Below are 19598 nucleotides of genomic sequence, written 5' to 3'. Positions count from 1 at the left end.
GAAAAAGTTTTGGGAAAAGGCTTCCCTGTAATATTTACTATGAGCTTACTGATGTCTATTTATATGCTGTTATTTCATTTTGTTTGTTTGTTTGTCTTTGATCATGCCTTTCTGATTTCAAATAACCTTCCTTGGGTCATTGTTTTCTTTGGTTCATGCATGTATAACTGAAATGGAAATGAAGTTGTCTCTAGCATTAGCCTGTAGTTCACCCCATTCTTTCAGAGCCTCAGATCCCAGGTCCAGCTGACATGATCTGCACAGGCTGGCTGAAAGTCTATAGTAGACTCAATTATTTGCATGGCTTTTAGCATTGGCCTTTGTGTTCCCATAACAGTCTATAAAATCAACAAATTGTCTAGCTCAAAGTTCTAAACTCCTCCCACAATTTCCCCCAAGACAACTTGGTCTCCTCTGTCACAACAATATCCCATGAAATTGATACCAGTTTCCAACACTGTGGTAAACACCATGACCAAGAGCAACATGGGGAAGAAAGGGTTTAGTTCATCTTAGAACTCCCAGGTCACACTCCATCACGGAGAGACATCAGAGCAGGGACTCTAAGCAGGAACTGGAAGGCAAAAAGTAAGGCAGAAGCCATGGAAGAAAGCTGCTTGCTGGTTGGTTTCTCATATCTTGCTTAGCTTTTTTTACAAATACTGCCCAAGATCGCCTTCCCAGGCATGGCTTGATCCCAGGTAGCTTGGCTTTCCCACCTTAATACTAATCAAGAAAATGCCATAGAGTTATATATAAGCTGAACTCATGAAATCATTTTTCTCAATTAAGACTTCTCCTTCCTAGATATGTCTAGGTTTATGTAAGTTGACAAAAACTAACCAGAACAGGGTTTTATGCAAAGCAATCAGTCACAAAAGCAAAGAGGCAATCCCAGAGTGGGAAAAAATATTCATCAGCTCTTCATCTTTTGTAAGATTAATATCTTTGATATATAAAGGACTAAAAGATACATCTAACCTTTAAGTAACTCAGTCTAATGGGGAAAGAATTGCATAGCCATTCCTCAAAAGAAGAACCACAAGTGGCTAATAAATTTTAAAAATAAATTCTTGTCTCGTAGGAGATTAAAAACCCTTAAAAACCAAAGCTATAATGAGAATCTGTTTCATCCTAGTTAGAATAGCTACTGCTAAACTTTTAAAAGTTGCTGATGAAAATTTAGAGAAAAAGCAATGATAATATAGGACTAGTGGAAATGTATATTTATAATATAGCCACTCTACAAATCAGGGTAGAAATCCTCCCCAAGCCAAAAGCATCCCTATGGTAGGATCCACTTCTTCCAGTCTTGCATGTATGTAGAAAATAAGTGAGTTAACACTAAAAAGAATTGCATACATATTCATGTTTATTATGGTACTATTCACAATATACAAGATAAAGAATCAGTCTAGATCCTCATCAACAAATGGAGGTTTGAAGAAACATAATATCTATATACAATGGAGTATCATTAACCTGTGACAAAAAGGGAATCCTGTCATCTGAAGGAAAATACATGGAATTGGAGGGCACCATGTTGAACAAACTAAGATAGACACAAACCCCAGAAGTATATGCTTTCTCTAATATGCAGATATACACACCAAACCATATATGTAATGTAGAAGGACATAAAGGGCTATGAAGGGTGCTGAGGGAAGGATGCTAAGACAGGACAGAAAAGAGGATGGTTACCCTTTATGCACAATAGATACATATACTGAAATATCACAACTTCAGTTGTAACGAACAGCTAAACAAACAGTTAAACTCAGGAATGCACACACTTAATGTGTTTTAAAATGATGATCCTACAAAGAAAAATTGTAGAGAGTGAGACAGCTCAGTGGCTTTTTCCCATGATTCTAATCCCATTCATAAGTGCTGTATATTCATGATGTAATCAACACCTTCTATCTCCATGGTCAAATGGTTTACTCGTCAACAATGGATATGTAATGTTACAGACAAAATTGCTTTGAGCAACTAGAGAGTAGAAACCAGCCATAGGTAAAAATGTCAGGGTTAAGCCTCTTCCTGTGGGAGGAGCTTCCACTTGACTGAGGGATCAAGTTCCTCTTCAAAACCGTCCAGCTCCTGCTCCTTAGAGAGCTCCAGGAAGACCTAAGGGGGGAGGGATGAAGGGAGGGAAGGAGGGAGGGAAAGAGAGAGGGACGGGGGGGGGGGGGGAGAGAGAGAGAGAGAGATCACAATGCTTCCTTTTTTGTGTAATAACCAACTTTATTCAGAGCATCAGACAGTTTATGCTCTGATGGCTAAGAAGAGTTCATTCACAAGAGCAAACTGCCTGTGGCAGACTTGCTGTACATGGGGGAAAAAAAACCCTGTTTTTCCATGGAGGCACATAAATAACAATTGCAGATTTATGACTTAGAGGAAATAAACTCACTCTTATCTGTCATACCTGGAAGGGACATGAAAACACATTTCAAGAGCAACTCCATGCTTTTTATGAAACTGAAGTCACAAGACCCTTCACTTGTCTGAATCCAAAGATCATGCATTCAATGTTTGTGAACAAAAGTCCCTGAAATTGACCCACCTGCTCCAGGGTGGACTGTGAAAGGCTGTACTCCTCCAGGTCAAAGCTCTGTTTAACTGTGTAAGAAAAACCATATGTCAGGACTCTTGTATATTAAGTCTTATATGTTTACTAAGTCATCACAGGTCATGAATTGCAGCAAATTGCAGGGAACCACTAGATGAAATGACAGGCAATTTTTTTCTGAGCACATTGCACAACTGAAATATGTACAACATCTGCTTCAATTTCATAGGGAAAGAGCCAGCACTACATTTGTATGCGATGCAGTTTTTTTTAAGACCAGCATCACGGGATACAATGAGACTTTCTTCCCTGAATAGAACCATTGATTCAGTAGACTTGACATTGTAGGTTGTGAGGGGAAGAGATTTTGGAAAAGAGAGAAGAAAGGCACAGAGATAAAGTCAAAAGTTATCTAAAAAGTCACAACAGCATGGAAAGATCTCTGTTTAACCAATTTATACAGAAGGACACAGTTCAAGTCATGATAAATGGTAGACAGGATTTTAGTGGAAAGAGGACCCCCGAACCCCCAAAAGAATCGTGAGAGTGATGTTAATCTTAGAAGTGCTGTGAAGGATCACATGTCCCAGAAAGCTTAGGTGCTAAATTTAGACAATGAGAAGAAGATACATCAAGACAACTTTGGATGCAGCCAGCAGAAACCAGAAGATATCTGTGCGACAGGCGATGGCTTTCTCTTCCTTAGTAGGGCAGGTGACAGGCAAGAGAAGATGACATTGAGAAGTAAATGCAAAGAGTTCTTGGGATCATTCAGATAAGCAGAGCATGAAAACCAGAAGATAGACAACACAAAGCTCTGCTCAGAGGATGAATACAGCGTGTTCTGAGTTACACTGAAGCCTATCAGTGGATACCAGATTATTCACACTTCTAGAGGAGTTTATAGGTCATTACTGGCCTGAGCCAATAAAAGACAATTTACTTTGAAAAATATACACTCTTAATATTATCTCTAAAGTGAAATTGATTTTAGATCTAAAATAAAAACCTTCAAAGTATGGTGAATTTTGTCTTATTTTTGTACTTTCCTATGTGCAAAGTAAAAACAAAAATCAAACAAACATAAAAACAACAAACCTTACCATGCATATGCCCAGCTTACCTCTTTAGTTTTCTGCTTCTGTATTTCAAAAGGAACTCTGAATGCTCACAATTAGCCCGGAATGTGCCCATTCAATTTCTCACCGCTCTGGGCTCTTTTAAGTTCTGGAAGTATTTGATCTCAGAGTCTGATCTCTAACTAGACTCTTACCTGTCTCTAATTTGAAGAAGGCCTGGGATAAAGGTTGCACATCTTCCCTGGGCAGTTTATAGACCATCAGAGAAGAGTACCTGGGAAGAAAGGAAGGCTGGGTTGGTCTCTAAGCATGTGGCTTAACATCTATGGCACCCACTACATTTCTTTTCATATATACGACTCTTTGGTGTAATTGAATCTCTGAGAGTGGGGCCACTGAAGCCGGCCAGTTGACAAGAAGGAAGAGAGGGAAAGATGGGTGAGTTCAGCACCTCAGGCTCCTTGGAAGGACCCATGTTGGGCCTGTCTAGGCAACGTTTTGAGACTGTTTTCTCCTACCCAGTCTCGACTGGGAACACAGGCTCCTTTTACCACACCACAGCTTCCTAGAATTTCTAAACTGGATAGAAATCTACTTATTCAGCGCAGAGTCCACATGTAGGCACCTCCTCCCCCAACTCTCAATGCTATTCTCACCAAAGGGGACCCTGAGAGTCCTCAGGAAACGAAACCACAATTTCTTGAGAAGGTCCCTGAGTTCATCAGTTGCTGGTCAGGCACTTATTTAACTACCAATTGTCGACAGATGAATAATCAGAACACATTGATTTCACTTCAAAGGATTTATTTCCTTTCATTTACAGAGCGTTCTATTTCACCAGCAGTGTTTACTGATTATGTTTATGTGATCTAGTTTATACAGAATTAGGGCTCTTACAAACAGAATAAAAATAAGAGTTATGCGCTTTCATCAGTCAACACTGTCATCATCATCTTACTTGTGTCTGTATGAAGCGTCTATTAGTAAAGACATGGTGAAATACAGTTAGTGTATTCCTATAAGTCCTGGGTCTTTACCCAAGCAATTCATCCAGCAGAGAGTCTACGGCAAATCTGCTCTTTAGGTGTTGGGTTGATCCAATATATCTGGAGCAGGGGTAGGAATTGATAGGCATGTGACAAATGTGAGAAAGGTACCTGTGACCATGCTTAGGTCATCACTGCATCACCACACCCAAGTCAGAGTCCCCTCCCTGTTAAGTAAGGACAGGGCAACTCCAAGACTTACTCAGGAGTGCTCATTGGCTTAAAACAGTTCTTACTTTTAAAGATCAGGGTGACAATTGGGTAACCTAAGACCTAGAAAGAATCTGCCACATAGTTGGGCTACACCCACGTGACTTCAGATTTACAACCAGCCCTCTGTTCTCTAGTAGACTCCAAGCAGCATCCACAGTTCAGTGACCTCTTTGAGGTTTTTTTGCAGTGTAAACATGACCCACAGTGTCTCCCAAGCCAAACAAATCCCAGGGGAAAGTGGGTGTGCTTTGCTAGATCAAAAACAAGAACTGTGGTCTGGGAAGATGACTCAGCCAGGACAGCGTCTGCCATGCAAGCATGAGGAAGGACTTAAGTTTATTAACTCAGAACTCACAGAAAATGGATGTGGCTAAGTGTGTCTATAATCCTGGTACTAGCTGGGGGTAGGAGAGAGCTTGAGCAGAAACAGGCTTATCCCTAGAGCTTGCAGGCAAGCCAGTGTAGCAAAATGCTTAGCTCAGGCTCAGGTAAAGACACTGTGACACCGCCTGTTTTCATCCCACTTCTGTCCACTCTGTGATGATCAGATGAAACAAATTTGCTTTTAAAGCAAATCAGTGTTCATGGGTAAGAGTTGGAGTTGCCACTTCCCTACTTAACAGTGAAGAAACCGATTCGGGTGCCTGAGTGGCGATCTGCACATGCTCACAGGCATCCCCACATTTGTCTTCTGCTTTGTTATTCCTATTCCTGACCCAGATGTATTGGATCCATCCAACATCTGAAGAGCAAATTAAAACGATAAGACAGAGGACAATAATGGAAGGCAAGGGATATTGACTTGTGGCCTATAGCGTCCGTGTGTGTGTGTGTGTGTGTGTGTGTGTGTGTGTGTATGTGTGTGTGTGTAAACTTATGTGTTTATGTGTACTCATGTTGGCAGATATGTGTACTCATGTGGACAGACAGACAGACCGACCGACAGAAACACATTCACAAGTGCAACCCCGAAACTGTGCTTACCTTTCCTGCCGAGCAGCTTGTGGGAACAGCCTCATGATCTCCGAGTTCAAGGGCTCCACCTGCGAGGGGGTCTTCACCTTCATCTCCAGGAGATATTCTTTGCCGAATTTGCTCTTCAGATGTTGGATGGATCCAATACATCTGGGTCAGGAATAGGAATAACAAAGCAGAAGACAAATGTGGGGATGGTGCCTGTGAGCATGCGCAGATCACCACTCAGGCACCCGAATTGGTTTCTTCACTGTTAAGTAGGGAAGTGGTAACTCCAACTCTTACCCATGAACACTGATTTGCTTTAAAAGCAAATTCGTTTCATCTGATCATCACAGAGTGGACAGAAGTGGGATGAAAACAGGCACCCACCTCAGCCTCCCAGACACTATGATGGCCACGCGGTCACACACAGCCTCAGCCTCTGCCATGTAATGGGTGGTCAGGAGGGCGCCCCGTTCTGTGTTTGCAAAGGTGGCCTGGATAGCCTGCCTATATTGTCAAGAGAAGAACTGTGGTGAACAAAAGTCCCCCGACTCTTCTGGGCAAAGGAGAAAGGAGATGCCACGAGGCAGAGATGAGAAATAATCAATGCAGACCAAGCAAGATGGACGCACGGAGGAAGAGGACTGTCAAGTCGATTGCTAGAGAAACACTGGTGACACAGCAGAGGCTGTCATGAGAAAACACTTAGAGGAAGGATGCTTGAGAGCAAACATTCTGAGTAGAAAGGGACTGTCTATGAGACCGAACAAAAGGATTCAATTCTCCTAAGCTTAGTTTTCCTTCATTGAACTTGATTGTAAGCCACCAGGAAACATTAGTACGTTTTCTCCCAAAATAATAGTTTTTAGGGATATGGATGGTGTTGACCACATTTATTTTTGTTTGTCTAACAATACTGACACAATTCATGAACTCCCTACCACCATGAGAGCAGTAGATCCTCACCACATTTGCTGTTGCCCCTCGGGGTCCATCCCGGTGGATGGCTCATCCAGAAGTACCACAGAAGGGTTCCCCAGGATGCTCAGCACGAAGCACAGCTGTAACAAGAGGGACAGCCCATGAGGCATCACCTCAAGTGTGCCTCCCTGAGGTGTGCGCAAAGCCCTTCCCCTGAGCCCTGCCTATACCTTTCTCTTCACTCCCTCTGACAGTGTCTTCACAGGAGACTTCAGCTGGTCCTGCAGCTTGAGCGCATCTGCCAACCTGAAGAGAGACAGTGGAACATCACCATCCTCTCCACGGTGAAGAGAGATGATGGGAGGGTGGGGCAATGAGCCTGGCCAAGATGGAGGCATGGGCACCAGGAAGGTAGTTCAAGAAATGCATTGAAACTTTCAACAGGGTCAGGCTGACAAAGGCTGTGTTCCCCGCGACCAAGAGAGAGGCACTTACCTATTTTTAAATTGTTGGCACAGTGTTCAAATACTTCTGCAATTTAGTTTATATCTAAGGTACACTCAATCACTTACTATTGAATACGGACCATTCCCCCTCCATCCTTTAAATGAAAGTGAATAAAACTTTGGAAGTTTTCTCTACCCCACATAGTCAAGCAATAGGAAGCCCCGTTCCACGTTTCCTGTGAGTGAGCCTTTCCCTCATCATGAGGGTTCAGAAGTGAACAGGTGCAGGCCCTGTGTACCTTTCGATGGCCACGTTCGCATCACTTTTTCTCATCCCCTTTATGGCTGCAAATATCTCCAGGTGTTCCCTCACCGTCAGGTTGAGCCACAGAGCGTTTTCCTGAGGACAGTACCCCAGGAACCCCGGGGTGTCCCCTGTGCTGCTCCCCTTCAGCAGCACCTATGGAGAGAAGGCCACTGTCAGGGCTCAAACTCGGTACTGTTCCCTGAAGTACTTCTGTGACAGACTTCAGTGATCATCTCAGAAAGGCGGAAGGATTCACCCAGAGAACAACTACGTGGACTCAAGTGTGTGCAAAGGTGCCACATTACCTTATATTGAAGGATGATCTACAGGAAAATGCTAATGAAAACCATGGCAAGGGGCTGGAGAAATGACTAAAGTGCTTGCCGCATAAGCACGAGGACCTGAATCCAATCGCAGTGTCCACATTACAGTTACAGCAGTGTTACACCTAGAACCCCAAAGCTGGGTAGACAGAGCCCCAGGAACTTGATAACCAGCCAATCAATGCAAATGAGTAAACCCAGATTCACTGGAAGACAGTCTCAGATAAAAAATAAAAAGGATTACTGAGGAAGACATCCAACATTAACTTCTTGGCTCTACACGCATGCTCACACATGCACACATATAAATATGTTCATACAAATAAGTGGTGTGATATCACTTCACATCGGTAAAGGGGCTGCTATCAAAAGGGAGGAGGTAGAGAAGAAATGATAAGGAGGTGGAGAAGATGGAGCTGTTGTCCTTAGTTGGTGCAAGTGCGAATTGGTAGAGTCAGTTATGGAAAAACTGCACGATGTCCCCTGCGGGGCATGGGGGAGCAGGACATGGCTGAGGTACGACCTGGAGCTGTGGGGGATGGGGAGGGCATGGCTGAGGTATGACCTGGAGCTGTGGGGGATGGGGAGGACATGGCTGAGGTATGACCTGGAGCTGTGGGGGATGGGGAGGGCATGGCTGAGGTACGACCTGGAGCTGTGGGGGATGGGGTGGACATGGCTGAGGTATGACCTGGAAGTGTGGGGGATGGGGAGGACATGGCTGAGGTATGACCTGGAGCTGTGGGGGATGGGGAGGACATGGCTGAGGTATGACCTGGAAGTGTGGGGGATGGGGAGGACATGGCTGAGGTATGACCTGGAGCTGTGGGGGATGGGGAGGGCATGGCTGAGGTATGACCTGGAGCTGTGGGGGATGGGGTGGACATGGCTGAGGTATGACCTGGAGCTGTGGGGGATGGGGAGGGCATGGCTGAGGTATGACCTGGAGCTGTCGGGGATGGGGTGGACATGGCTGAGGTATGACCTGGAAGTGTGGGGGATAGGGAGGACATGGCTGAGGTATGACCTGGAAGTGTGGGGGATGGGGAGGACATGGCTGAGGTATGACCTGGAAGTGTGGGGGATGGGGAGGGCATGGCTGAGGTATGACCTGGAGCTGTGGGGGATGGGGTGGACATGGCTGAGGTATGACCTGGAAGTGTGGGGGATGGGGAGGACATGGCTGAGGTATGACCTGGAGCTGCGGGGGATGGGGAGGACATGGCTGAGGTATGACCTGGAGCTGTGGGGGATGGGGAGGACATGGCTGAGGTATGACCTGGAGCTGTGGGGGATGGGGAGGGCATGGCTGAGGTATGACCTGGAGCTGTGGGGGATGGGGAGGACATGGCTGAGGTATGACCTGGAGCTGTGGGGGATAGGGAGGACATGGCTGAGGTATGACCTGGAAGTGTGGGGGATGGGGAGGACATGGCTGAGGTATGACCTGGAAGTGTGGGGGATGGGGAGGACATGGCTGAGGTATGACCTGGAAGTGTGGGGGATGGGGAGGACATGGAACATTTCCTGGAATGTTTTCAAAGGGATTGAAAGCTCCTTTTCTTTTCTTCTTTGCTTTGCCTTATCAACCAAACACTGTTTTCAGTATTGTGTTCCTATTTGCAGTAGAGAAGATGAAGTCAACCAAATGTCCATTACAGGATTAATGGGTTTTCAAATGTGGTGATACAGACACCACGTGATATTATTCAGACTTTAAGATGTGAAGGTCTCCTTTTGTCTGTGGTAACATGGATGGACCTAGGAAATATGAGATGCTTTGCTTTCTATTGCTGTGATAAAACTCTGACCAAAGGCAACTTGAGGAGGAAAGGGTTTATTTAGATCATAGTCCATTCTCGACAGAAGTCAAGACAGGGACTCAGTACAGGAACGCAAAAGCAGGAACTGAAGCAGAAACCATGGAGGGATGCTGCTTACTGGCTTAGGTTTCCCTCGCTTTGCTCATTATGTTTCTTATATAGCCCAGACTCATCTGCCCAAATGTGGTACTTCCCATGGTGGTCTGAGTTTTTCCACATCAGTTAGCAATCAAGAAGATGCCCCACAGATGTGCCCTTAGTGCAATCTGATGGTGTCAACTCCTTGGTTAAGAGTCCCTCTTCTTCAGTATGTCTAGGTCTGTGTCAGGTTGACTAACCATGATAATTGGGGGATGTGAAATAAAGTGGGCACAGAAGACAGACACTGCCTGACTTCATTAATATGCACATGCACCATTTAAATGAGTTAAACTTGAAGCAATAGCTCAGCTCTTAAAGGGGAGGCTCACAGGCTCAGCCCTTAAAGGGGAGGCTCACAATCAAAAGTATAAGCAAGAAGAATGATGAGCCGTGGAGATTGGAAAAGGAAGTGAGGGATTGATCCAAACCAGCAGTCTCATTTAGACAGGCAGAGGGAGCTCTAGCATTTACTGCACAGAATACTGGCTGCAAGGAGGATGCACAAAAGTGACTTCATTTAATCATTCCACGATGGAGGCACATCCAAAGATCTGCATTGTACCTCATGAAGATGTCCAATTGTAATGCCATTTGGAAGCTTTTAAAAGATCAATTAATATTTTAGGTTTAGCGTACATGTTTGATTGTTTGAAAGTATGGGAGTGTGGGAACATGCATGCCACAGTGGGTGTGGAGATAAAAGCAGCACCCGAAGTGTCACATGACCTCTACCTTACGCTAGATACGCCCTTTGCTAACTGAGCTATCTCCTCAGACCCTACTTTGGTTTTGGAGACAGGTCTCTCCTTGGTCTGGAACTCACCAAGTAGGCAAGGCAAGCTGGCCAACAAGTCCCGGGGATGTGTCAGGTTTTCTCCCTAGCTAACCATGTTTTTAAAGCAAAAAGAAAAATGAACTATGCCAGACATTTTGCATCTTAACATTATGGCTGAGGTCTCAAAACATTTTTACATTATAATAAAATACCTTACTATAGAATAAATTGTAATGATAATTTACATTATAAGAAAATTGCTTACTATAATTGCCTAGCACGGCAATTTTATTTTTTATATAGACCAGCCTTAGTATTTATTATGTAATTGTTATGAGAAAACTTTTTCTCAAAGTTGTACTTTTCTTAAATATGACAAAGATAAACTATTCACGGTCAGAATCTAGACTTTTGAGACAAGACCAGCGAAATTGTATTGAACTGGGTTTCCTTTTTCCCTCATTCAGATCATTATCCTGCTGAACTGCCATGTCAGGAGAGGAGAAGGAGGTATTAGCTGTGGACAGGGCTAGGAGAAACACATTTGTAGAAGATCAAAGACCAGGAGCAAAGGGCTGTAGAAGGATGAAGTTTGATGTATCCTTGGCCAAACTCAGAGGTCAGAAGTAGCATCACGAAGAGTGAAGAAGGGCCCAGGGACAGAGATTGAGAACAGATATAAAAGGCAACTCTTGAAGCCACCTGCAAGACAAGCCAGAGCTGGCATGCCAGTCCCAGAGCAGGCAAGCCATTGAAGTAGTTAAAACTAGGTGGTGAGTGGCGAGAAATGGCATCTGTAGCTAAGTTGAGGAGTCCTGCTAAGGTAGGCTGTGCCATGAACATTGCAGAGACCTGCTTCTGGCTTTCTGCTCCACCATGGCTTCAGAGGGACTGGGCACGTGAGTTTCTCCTCCCTACACAGTGGGATGTATGACAGTTCTATCCCTGCCTCTCTTCTCCCTCTCTAATTTGATTACCAACACCCTCTTCTGGCATAGTTACACAGACATCTGCCCTTCCCCTAGTCACTTTCTAAAGCAGTTCTGCCCTGTAAAGGGAGAAAAGGGGATGACCTGCCTCTTCCCTGGGATCGGCTCTCATGGCTAAGTCTGAACTTTGTTTGCCTGGCCATTTTGCTTCTGAAACAAGTGACAAGCTGGCAAGCAATTCGGCTTTACATGAATGCTTCTCCACCCTCTGCTACTTTAAGAAGCACCTTATTGGATTCGTACAAAAAAGGTTTTTGTATGACTGTGAAAGATTTTTGAGTTACAAATGGTACTTCAGGAAGATGAGCAATAGCAGGCTGAAATTAATTATAAAAGCCATTTAAAATTATAATTAGTGGATTATGTGGTCCAATAAACAGAGTCTGTCAAGGTTTTTATAATAATTAGTATTCCGAAGATGAATAACATTCCTTCTTAATACACTCATGGGAAAAGGATAGTTTCAAAGCATTCCCGGATGCCTGCTAAGCGTTTATGTTTACAGTTAAAGATCAGAGCTATTCTCAGTCGTGGTCAAAGAAGGTTCCTATTGCAATGGGATAATATTCATACGTGGTACAGACACTAAGTGATTCTTAAGTGCTCAGAACTAAATTGAATATCTTTGTTGCTCTTTCCAAGGCTTGGGGAACACTGAAACCAAAGAAGCAAAAAAGAATATAAAAGGCATAGGATGGGGGTGGAGAGCTGTGAACTCCTGAATATGACATGTGCTTCGCATTCATGAATTCATAGCAGCCGCAGTTACCTACCCACGACCTGCTAACATGGTGAAGCCCAGGGAGCCCTGGTGATTACTGGTCGTTAATAGCAGCTAGGGAGCTAGTATCATTTTCTTCAATGATGTAACTACTGATAAGTTGTTCATGCCCACGCTCATGCAAGCCACCCTAATGAAGTTTAATGGGTCATAAAGAGACATGAAGTGGAAGGGAAGGTTTTGGAGAACAAAAAGGGTCTTAATGTGAGACAGAGGGAGAAGAGAAAAGCTAAAGGGTGCTGAATATAATAAAATTAATTCCATACACATAAAATTATCAAAACATTTAAAAGCATCCCCATCAAACGGTTAGTACCTGCACTGCTTAAAGTGAGACTTTATAATTCAGTATAATAGTTTTAGAACTTTGAAGGATAATGTTTTTCAAGTTGTCATCTGGGGTATCGTTGGAGAAAATACTATCTCTCATCTACCTACCTGTCCGGCGCTTGGCTTGGTTTCTCCAGTTATCATCTTAATGGATGTACTTTTACCGGCTCCATTGTGTCCCAGTAATCCTACAACCTCACCTGAGAAAAAGAAGACACCTTAGTAACGATAGTGACTATTATAGGTTTCTCTGTATGAAAGGTGCTTTACAATGGGCCTTAAATACGATTTTATATTTAATTGTCGTGTTAGGTGAAGAGACATGAATAAAATAGGTCTAACACTACACAGGGGAGACATGGCTCAGCACTGAGAGGGTGTATTGTTCTTGTAGAGGACCTAAACTTGCTTCTTAGTACCCATAGCAGCCATCTCATAATCTCTTAAACTCCACTTCCTGGGGACCTGGTGCTCAATCTAGATCTGGAAACATCTGCTCTCACAAGTGTACATACCCCCACACAATAAATGCATAGTTAAAAACAAAATAAATCTTTAAAAGGATCATGTTCAGGCATGATAAAATACTACATATTACAAGCCCTTAGTAGACATCCTGATTCATGAAGAAAATTAAAAACTTGGCTCTGGTATAAAGCAAAGGATTGGGTGTCCACTTTTATCACCCTTACTCCATATAGTACACAGCGATTATGTAAGAAATAAAAAAATATCTATGGACAAGAAAGTAGACAAGTGGATCATCTCTGTTAGCAATAATATGATTCTATATGTAGAAAATCTTTTAAAAGTCCACAGAAAGATGCGAGTGGCAAGATAGGAAACCGGCATACAAAACACGTAGCTTCTCTCAAATGTATTTTTATTTTATTTTATTTTATTTTATTTATTTGTAGGAGTGTTTTGTATGCATTTATGCCTGTGTATCACATGAGTCCCAGGCGCCAGCAGAGGTCAGAAGAGGGTGTCAGATCCCTCAGAACTGGAGTTACTGATGGTGATGAACTACCATGTGGGTACTGGTGACCAAGTGCAGGTTCTCTGCAGGAGCAATTGGTCTTAACCATTAAACAATCTCCCCAGTTCCAGATGGCATTGATATGCACCAATATGAACACACTGAGAGAGAAACCCATTCACAACAAGTATACAAAAAAGATATATAGCAATAAATATAACTAAGTGGATGAAAAAAATTATAATGAAAGTTACAGAATAGTGGAGAAAAAAACTGAAGATGCTGAGAAATGAAACAAACAAACAAACAAACAAACAAAAAGACAAAGTAAAAGCCAAGGAGGGACTACTTGATACTGGAAAGATGGTGGACAAAGCAGGGAGTGGAGGGCCAGGGAGAAACTGGGTGGCTGGATATGATCAGTATACCATATTTGCATGCATGGAAATCTCAGGGTGAATCCCATTAGCCTGTACAATTAATATGTATTAATTAAAGAAAACTATATGATGGTGTGGGGAGGGGTAATAGCTGTGACAACACTGAAAAGGGATAGAAATTTTTGAGTTTCAGCCACTTGCCCAGAGCCATAGGATGAGGAAAGACTAAGTTGTGTTGTGTCAGACAGAGAGAGTCCGAAGTTGGCAAGGCTCTGTCCGCTTACCCTGTGGTCAAGATATCAAGTTGGAATAGCAGAATGTAGGTAAGTTCCCTGGTAAACAGTATTGATTATTAGGAGAGCAACAGCACTGATTGAATAGGAAGACTGTATTTTAAATGGTTCAACGACAAAGCATGTTTATGGTTTTCACACCAGTGTGACTATGCCCCTACTCAAAGGGGAAACCATTTCTGTCCAGAGAGAAACAGTCAACAGCCACTCTACTGTGAAAAGAAGAAACAACATAGCTTCTGAGCATGCCGACTGAAGGACAGGGATGCTAAAGCTTGGAGGATGTTCCTGAGCCAGAACCCGTGTCCAACCTTTTCGAACGCAAAAAGAGATGTTTCTTGTGGCGATCTTCTTCTTGCTCTTCAGAACAAAGCATTTCTTCTTTCCTTTGTACTCCTTGCGAAGGCAGCTGGCAATGATGGCTGGCTTCTGCAAACATGTCATGCCAGGGAATGAGCAGTATAAGCGTAAGTCTAGATTCCCCAAAACACCATGGCTTGTCGGCCTTGGTGCTTCAAGTTATTCTTAGTTAGTACACCTGAAATCTATATAATCTCACTGGTGTCCAATAATAGATATTGTGAATTCCCAGGACTTTCTTTGCACTAACATGGGAACATAGCAAGACATAATTTTCTTATGTTTTAGTAATATTTTAAAAGATATCTGCAACTATAAATTTTACCCCCAAACCCTTTAGTTTTGGCTTTAAAATAATGTTCCAAAATAGTATGATTGTATTATTGTCTTACATTTAAGGATGAATTGTTAGCCTTCAAAGAGTCTCAATTTCACACCTCGCTAGCTTTCTTTGTTCCAATGAAGGAAAAATAATTCGACTCCAAAAAATACATTAAAACAGAGACAAATATAATGAATCCTGCCATCTACCATTTGATTAAGTTCTAATCATTTACCTTATTGTGCTATCTACTGTGCTATCTCCTGCAAAATATCCTGAATATTATACTGCAGGTGGTGTGCATGTGTATAAGTTTGGGAACAATCAGGAAGGTAAAATATCCCATTGTCAACAGAACAGAACTCTCAACACCCCGGTTGGGGTAGGTCTTTCACTTGGCCAAGGGCCTACTACCCCTGGGAGATTGGGCTCATCTTAAGCCAAGCTAAAGAGATAGGTATAACAATTAGTTCTTTAATGAGATGCTGTACTCCATGGACACACCCCAGAATCCTTACCCCCACTACAGGGGCTTACAGATTGCAGCTGTGTGAGAGCCCTAAACCTGCCATATTTTATGAATGGTTCAGGGAAATGGGACTTCTCTGGTTCTTCCTTCTGACTCTTTGCTAAGCACGGGTCCTTCCTTAACACGTTGGGCTTTACTCCTAACACGTTGGGCTTTACTCCTAACACGTTGGGCTTTACTCCTAACACGTTGGGTTTCCTTGTTCTTTCTCTAAAGCCTCCCTCCCGCCCTCCCTGCAATATGACTGCTCATCTACCATGTGTCTTATCTCCATGGAAGCTTAAAATGGCTTTCCTCCATTCTCTTCTGTGCACCTGCTGTGGTTTTGCAGTTTGCCTGTCATGAGGATTTTCTTTTAAAATGTAATAAAAAATGTCCTTAAGTTCCCATTTGAGCCCAGCCTTAAATTGTTTTAGCAATGAGTTTAAGGACTCCAAAATGGCCTTCCAATTTCCAATCAATGATTGTATAACAATCATTCCGAATGTAATGATGACAAGGGAACCTAGTAATTAAATATACTTGCTAGTGTTTGAAAGGCCCCCCCACAGGGCTATAGCTTCAAATGCAAGAAATAAAAAACCTACTGGGACATCCTGTGGAAGTGTTAAATTATAGAACACTAAATACAGAAACTTGCACGCTATCTGAGGAACCCAGAAAGCTTGGTAAACCTGCATTCTCCAGTGTTGGCTGCATGCAAGGACAGCCAAAGTTGTCACAGTGAGGACTACTTCCAACAATAGAAGTTTTAGCTGCCAATGCGATGTCTGACCTCATATTTCACATATGCCACTGTACTTTTCACCTTTTAACCTGACAAACAAGACAGCTCTTATGAACTGGCTTACAATGATCTATTATCAAAGCTCGTGGAGCTGGTGTGACCAAATCTAAGCATGAGTGAAATCGTCAGGCGGGCTATCTTAGCACCTCACCTTTTCAAGCAAGACCGAGTGCGTAAGATTTTTTCTTTCTTACCAAGAACACAAATGTACTGAACAGTACATGAGAATGAGAATGAGCCAATGACTGATCAATGACTGCTTCATCACCATATACTCAGGAAAGATGCTCGTTTCTTTTAAGCGTCCATATGAAGCGATTGAAGGTGCTTTCCATTTTAAAGTGGAACTCTGCATACATTCCTTAACTGCAAACAGGTTAAGACACTTCCACTGTGTCTTACAAGGCCTACCTCCTGGAAGTCAGTGGAAGTCAAAGCATTTGCTGTCCACACTCTTTCCTGACTCACATCTTCATCTTCCCCTTCTGGGTCTTCTGGATTGTTAAATACACGATTGCTTCTTGGAGAAATTCTATAGATAAAAACATCCATTACTAACTTTTGCTGAGGTCTAGAGCTTGGGGTCCAGTTCTGTCCTCTATTTTTTTTTAAAGCAGAGCAGACTGGATGAACAATGAGTCTTTATAACATCCATCTTTTGTCAGCATATCCATTTCTCTCTCACTGCAAAAATTAATGGTCAAAGAGTCACCAAGTAAAGCAGTCATTGCTTCTTGGCTAGTGTCAATTCTCTTTATTATGGAGACATTATTTTTTACCTCAATGTATAGCTTCATATTCATAGATTAGCAAAAAATGATATCACATTTTATGGAATAAGTACCCTGGGGATAAAATAAATACAAATTAAGGACATTGTCAAAAAAATTTTTAGAGTGGTGAACCAGAATGTTCAGGGTCAGTTCTAGCTATGAATAGGCACAGCCTTCCTTGGGATGTGTCAGAGGAACGCTTGTGTCTCCCTTCCAGCTCACACATTTATGACAAGATAGTTAATTTGGGTTCTCTTCCCTCCCTCCCTTCTTCATTGTGGTCACAGGGGATGTGTCAAAGTTTGATTCTTCTATCCAACTTTCTAAAGCAAAGATGGCACTAGTATGAGAGTTGGCTGGCCAGCCATTCTCATTTCACTAGAACAGATGGGCTTTGAGACCTGAGATTCACAGTGGCAAAACTGGAAAGTCCGAGTCAAGCAGAGATGCTTTTTCTGAGGTTTTGTTTGTTTTTACATTTATTTATTTATTTATTTATTTATTTATTTATTTATTTAGTGTGCTTCAGAGGGAGAAAGAACAACTTTGAAGAGTTTTTTTCTCTCCTTCCATGATGTCGGACCTGATGATTGAACTCAGGTCGTCAGCATTGGTGGCAGGTACCTTTATCCATTCAGTCACTCCACTCTTGCATACAAGTGGTGATTCCCAAAAGTAGAATCCGAAAATTAATGAAGAGTCAGAGGAACTAATCTGATTCTGGTTGTGTTCTTGAGTCTTGCTTGAATACAGTGCACTTACTTTCAAGCTCCCTGGATACTTAATGCCATTTCCTTTCCATTACAAGTTAATAAAAAATGCCCAGAACACATGGAACAGGTTTCTCACTCTATCAGCAAGGGTTATTGTTTCTGTCATAACCCTCCCACCTTTTAACTCTGTGGTCCTTTCTGGGTGGCCTGTGTCCCCTCAGCTCTCTAAGGCACAAAACAGTTGTCATTCAAACTAAGCTTGCTGCGTGTGAGGATTCTTGGCCCTTCCTGGCACACAGGGGCAGATGAAGCCCTGGATTTCTTGTGTTTCTGGTGTGTTGGACCTGTTTTGACCATGGTTACTACAATTATCTTTAAAACCCAGAATTCATATTCTGGTAATCATATTTATAATTTCCATAACTGTCTCTTCATCTTAACCTCATGGACAGGGTGTCCATGAGAGTTTGTATGTTGCCTTTATACAAAATTGTTCAATAAAGAATGCAAAACCAATGTGATTTCTCCAAACCTAAAGACAGGATCCATTCTCATTGTTTTCATTCCAAACTTCCTTTCCATACATCGGAGAATAACTACGAAGATGGCAAAATGAAGAAGAGGCTGGGGGAAAGAGAGACGTTCTCAGTTAGAAACACCAAACGCCAACATCAGAAGTAAACGGCAAACAGCCTTCTACAGATGTGTACAGGACAGAATGGTTACAGCTGCAAGAGCTAGCCATTCATCTGCTTACAAACAAGTCAAAATGAATTGCAGTTCTTCGTACAGACACAGTGCAAGTGTTCACAGTGCAAGTGTTCACGTTCTCCTACATTATATTATGTTCTGACCGTCATCCATACTTTAGGATGCACCTTTGTTTGGTGTGAGTGTATGGATGCATGGGGGGCGGGGCAGAGGAGGAAATCAGATGTCTTACCCTTCAGTGTATTAATGGAGTCTGCATCTCTCACTTGACCTTGTTGGTCTGCCAGTCCAGCTAGCCAGCTAGCCTAGGGGACATCCATCTCTAATTCAGAGATACCATGCCCACCCAGCATTTAACTGAATACTGGACATATACACCCTAGTCCTGACTCTTGCATAGAAGCAATTTACCCATTAAGCCATATCCCCATCTCTCTACTATGTCTTTAGAATTGGAAGGTACAATTGATATTGTCACTGGATATTTGTTTTTTTAAAAAAATGGCTCTATACTTAGAAACATCTTAATTTTCAAACTAGTACTGGGGGTGTTGATCAGTGACAGAACATTTGTGTAACAAATGTACAAGTCCTGGGTTTGATCTCCAGAACTGTTTTTTTTCCACCCAAAATATGATCAAGAAAGCACCCTGCATCATGTATGTGAGGATGCTTCTGTGTGCAGTAATATTTGAACAAGAAGGATACTTACAGCTAGGAAAAACAGATAGGAATACTCCCTTTCTGGTTCATAAATTATTTCAGAAAATTCACGGTTCTGCAAAGAAAGAACAAATTAAACATGAAGTTTTAATCAATAAATTTTATGCAAATGTGATTGGGCCATTGATCAACTCTACTAGTGTAGTCTTTCCCCAGACTTTTCCTTGGGCACAAAGGAAGTACTAACTGTTAAATATGTAGCTAGGGATTGCTGTTCTTCTTCTCATGGTCTGGAGCCATGCAGCCTTTCTCTAAAGGATGACATTCAGTGTTTAATGCACAGCTCCTGAGAGAATACAGGGAACAGAGGACACAGGGT

General features: G+C 42.6%; 1 protein-coding gene across 3 annotated transcripts in view; it reads right to left on the bottom strand.

The window, feature by feature from the left end:
- Positions 1 to 1365: 1365 nt before the first annotated feature.
- Positions 1366 to 19598, bottom strand: part of LOC110304545 (ABC-type organic anion transporter ABCA8A) — a 74919-nt gene continuing 56686 nt past the window's right edge. For all 3 annotated transcript variants that reach the window (XM_029483601.2, XM_021175944.3, XM_029483600.2), the window contains exons 27-39: positions 19269 to 19334; positions 18378 to 18469; positions 16771 to 16891; positions 14673 to 14790; positions 12818 to 12909; positions 7540 to 7700; positions 7025 to 7100; positions 6840 to 6934; positions 6261 to 6380; positions 5898 to 6038; positions 3849 to 3928; positions 2570 to 2625; positions 1366 to 2130 (exon numbers count right to left, since the gene is read on the bottom strand). In XM_029483601.2, coding sequence (XP_029339461.1) covers positions 2032 to 2130; positions 2570 to 2625; positions 3849 to 3928; positions 5898 to 6038; positions 6261 to 6380; positions 6840 to 6934; positions 7025 to 7100; positions 7540 to 7700; positions 12818 to 12909; positions 14673 to 14790; positions 16771 to 16891; positions 18378 to 18469; positions 19269 to 19334 — 1317 coding nt within the window. In that variant the 3' untranslated portion in view covers positions 1366 to 2031. The remainder of the gene's footprint in view (positions 2131 to 2569; positions 2626 to 3848; positions 3929 to 5897; positions 6039 to 6260; positions 6381 to 6839; positions 6935 to 7024; positions 7101 to 7539; positions 7701 to 12817; positions 12910 to 14672; positions 14791 to 16770; positions 16892 to 18377; positions 18470 to 19268; positions 19335 to 19598) is intronic.

Source organism: Mus caroli, unplaced genomic scaffold (genome assembly GCF_978045245.1).
Source record: "Mus caroli unplaced genomic scaffold, Mus_caroli_1 scaffold_13, whole genome shotgun sequence".
Taxonomy (NCBI): Eukaryota; Metazoa; Chordata; class Mammalia; order Rodentia; family Muridae; genus Mus; species Mus caroli.
The sequence above is the reverse complement of the archived record's forward strand: the minus strand, read 5'-3'. Positions and strand labels throughout refer to the sequence as shown.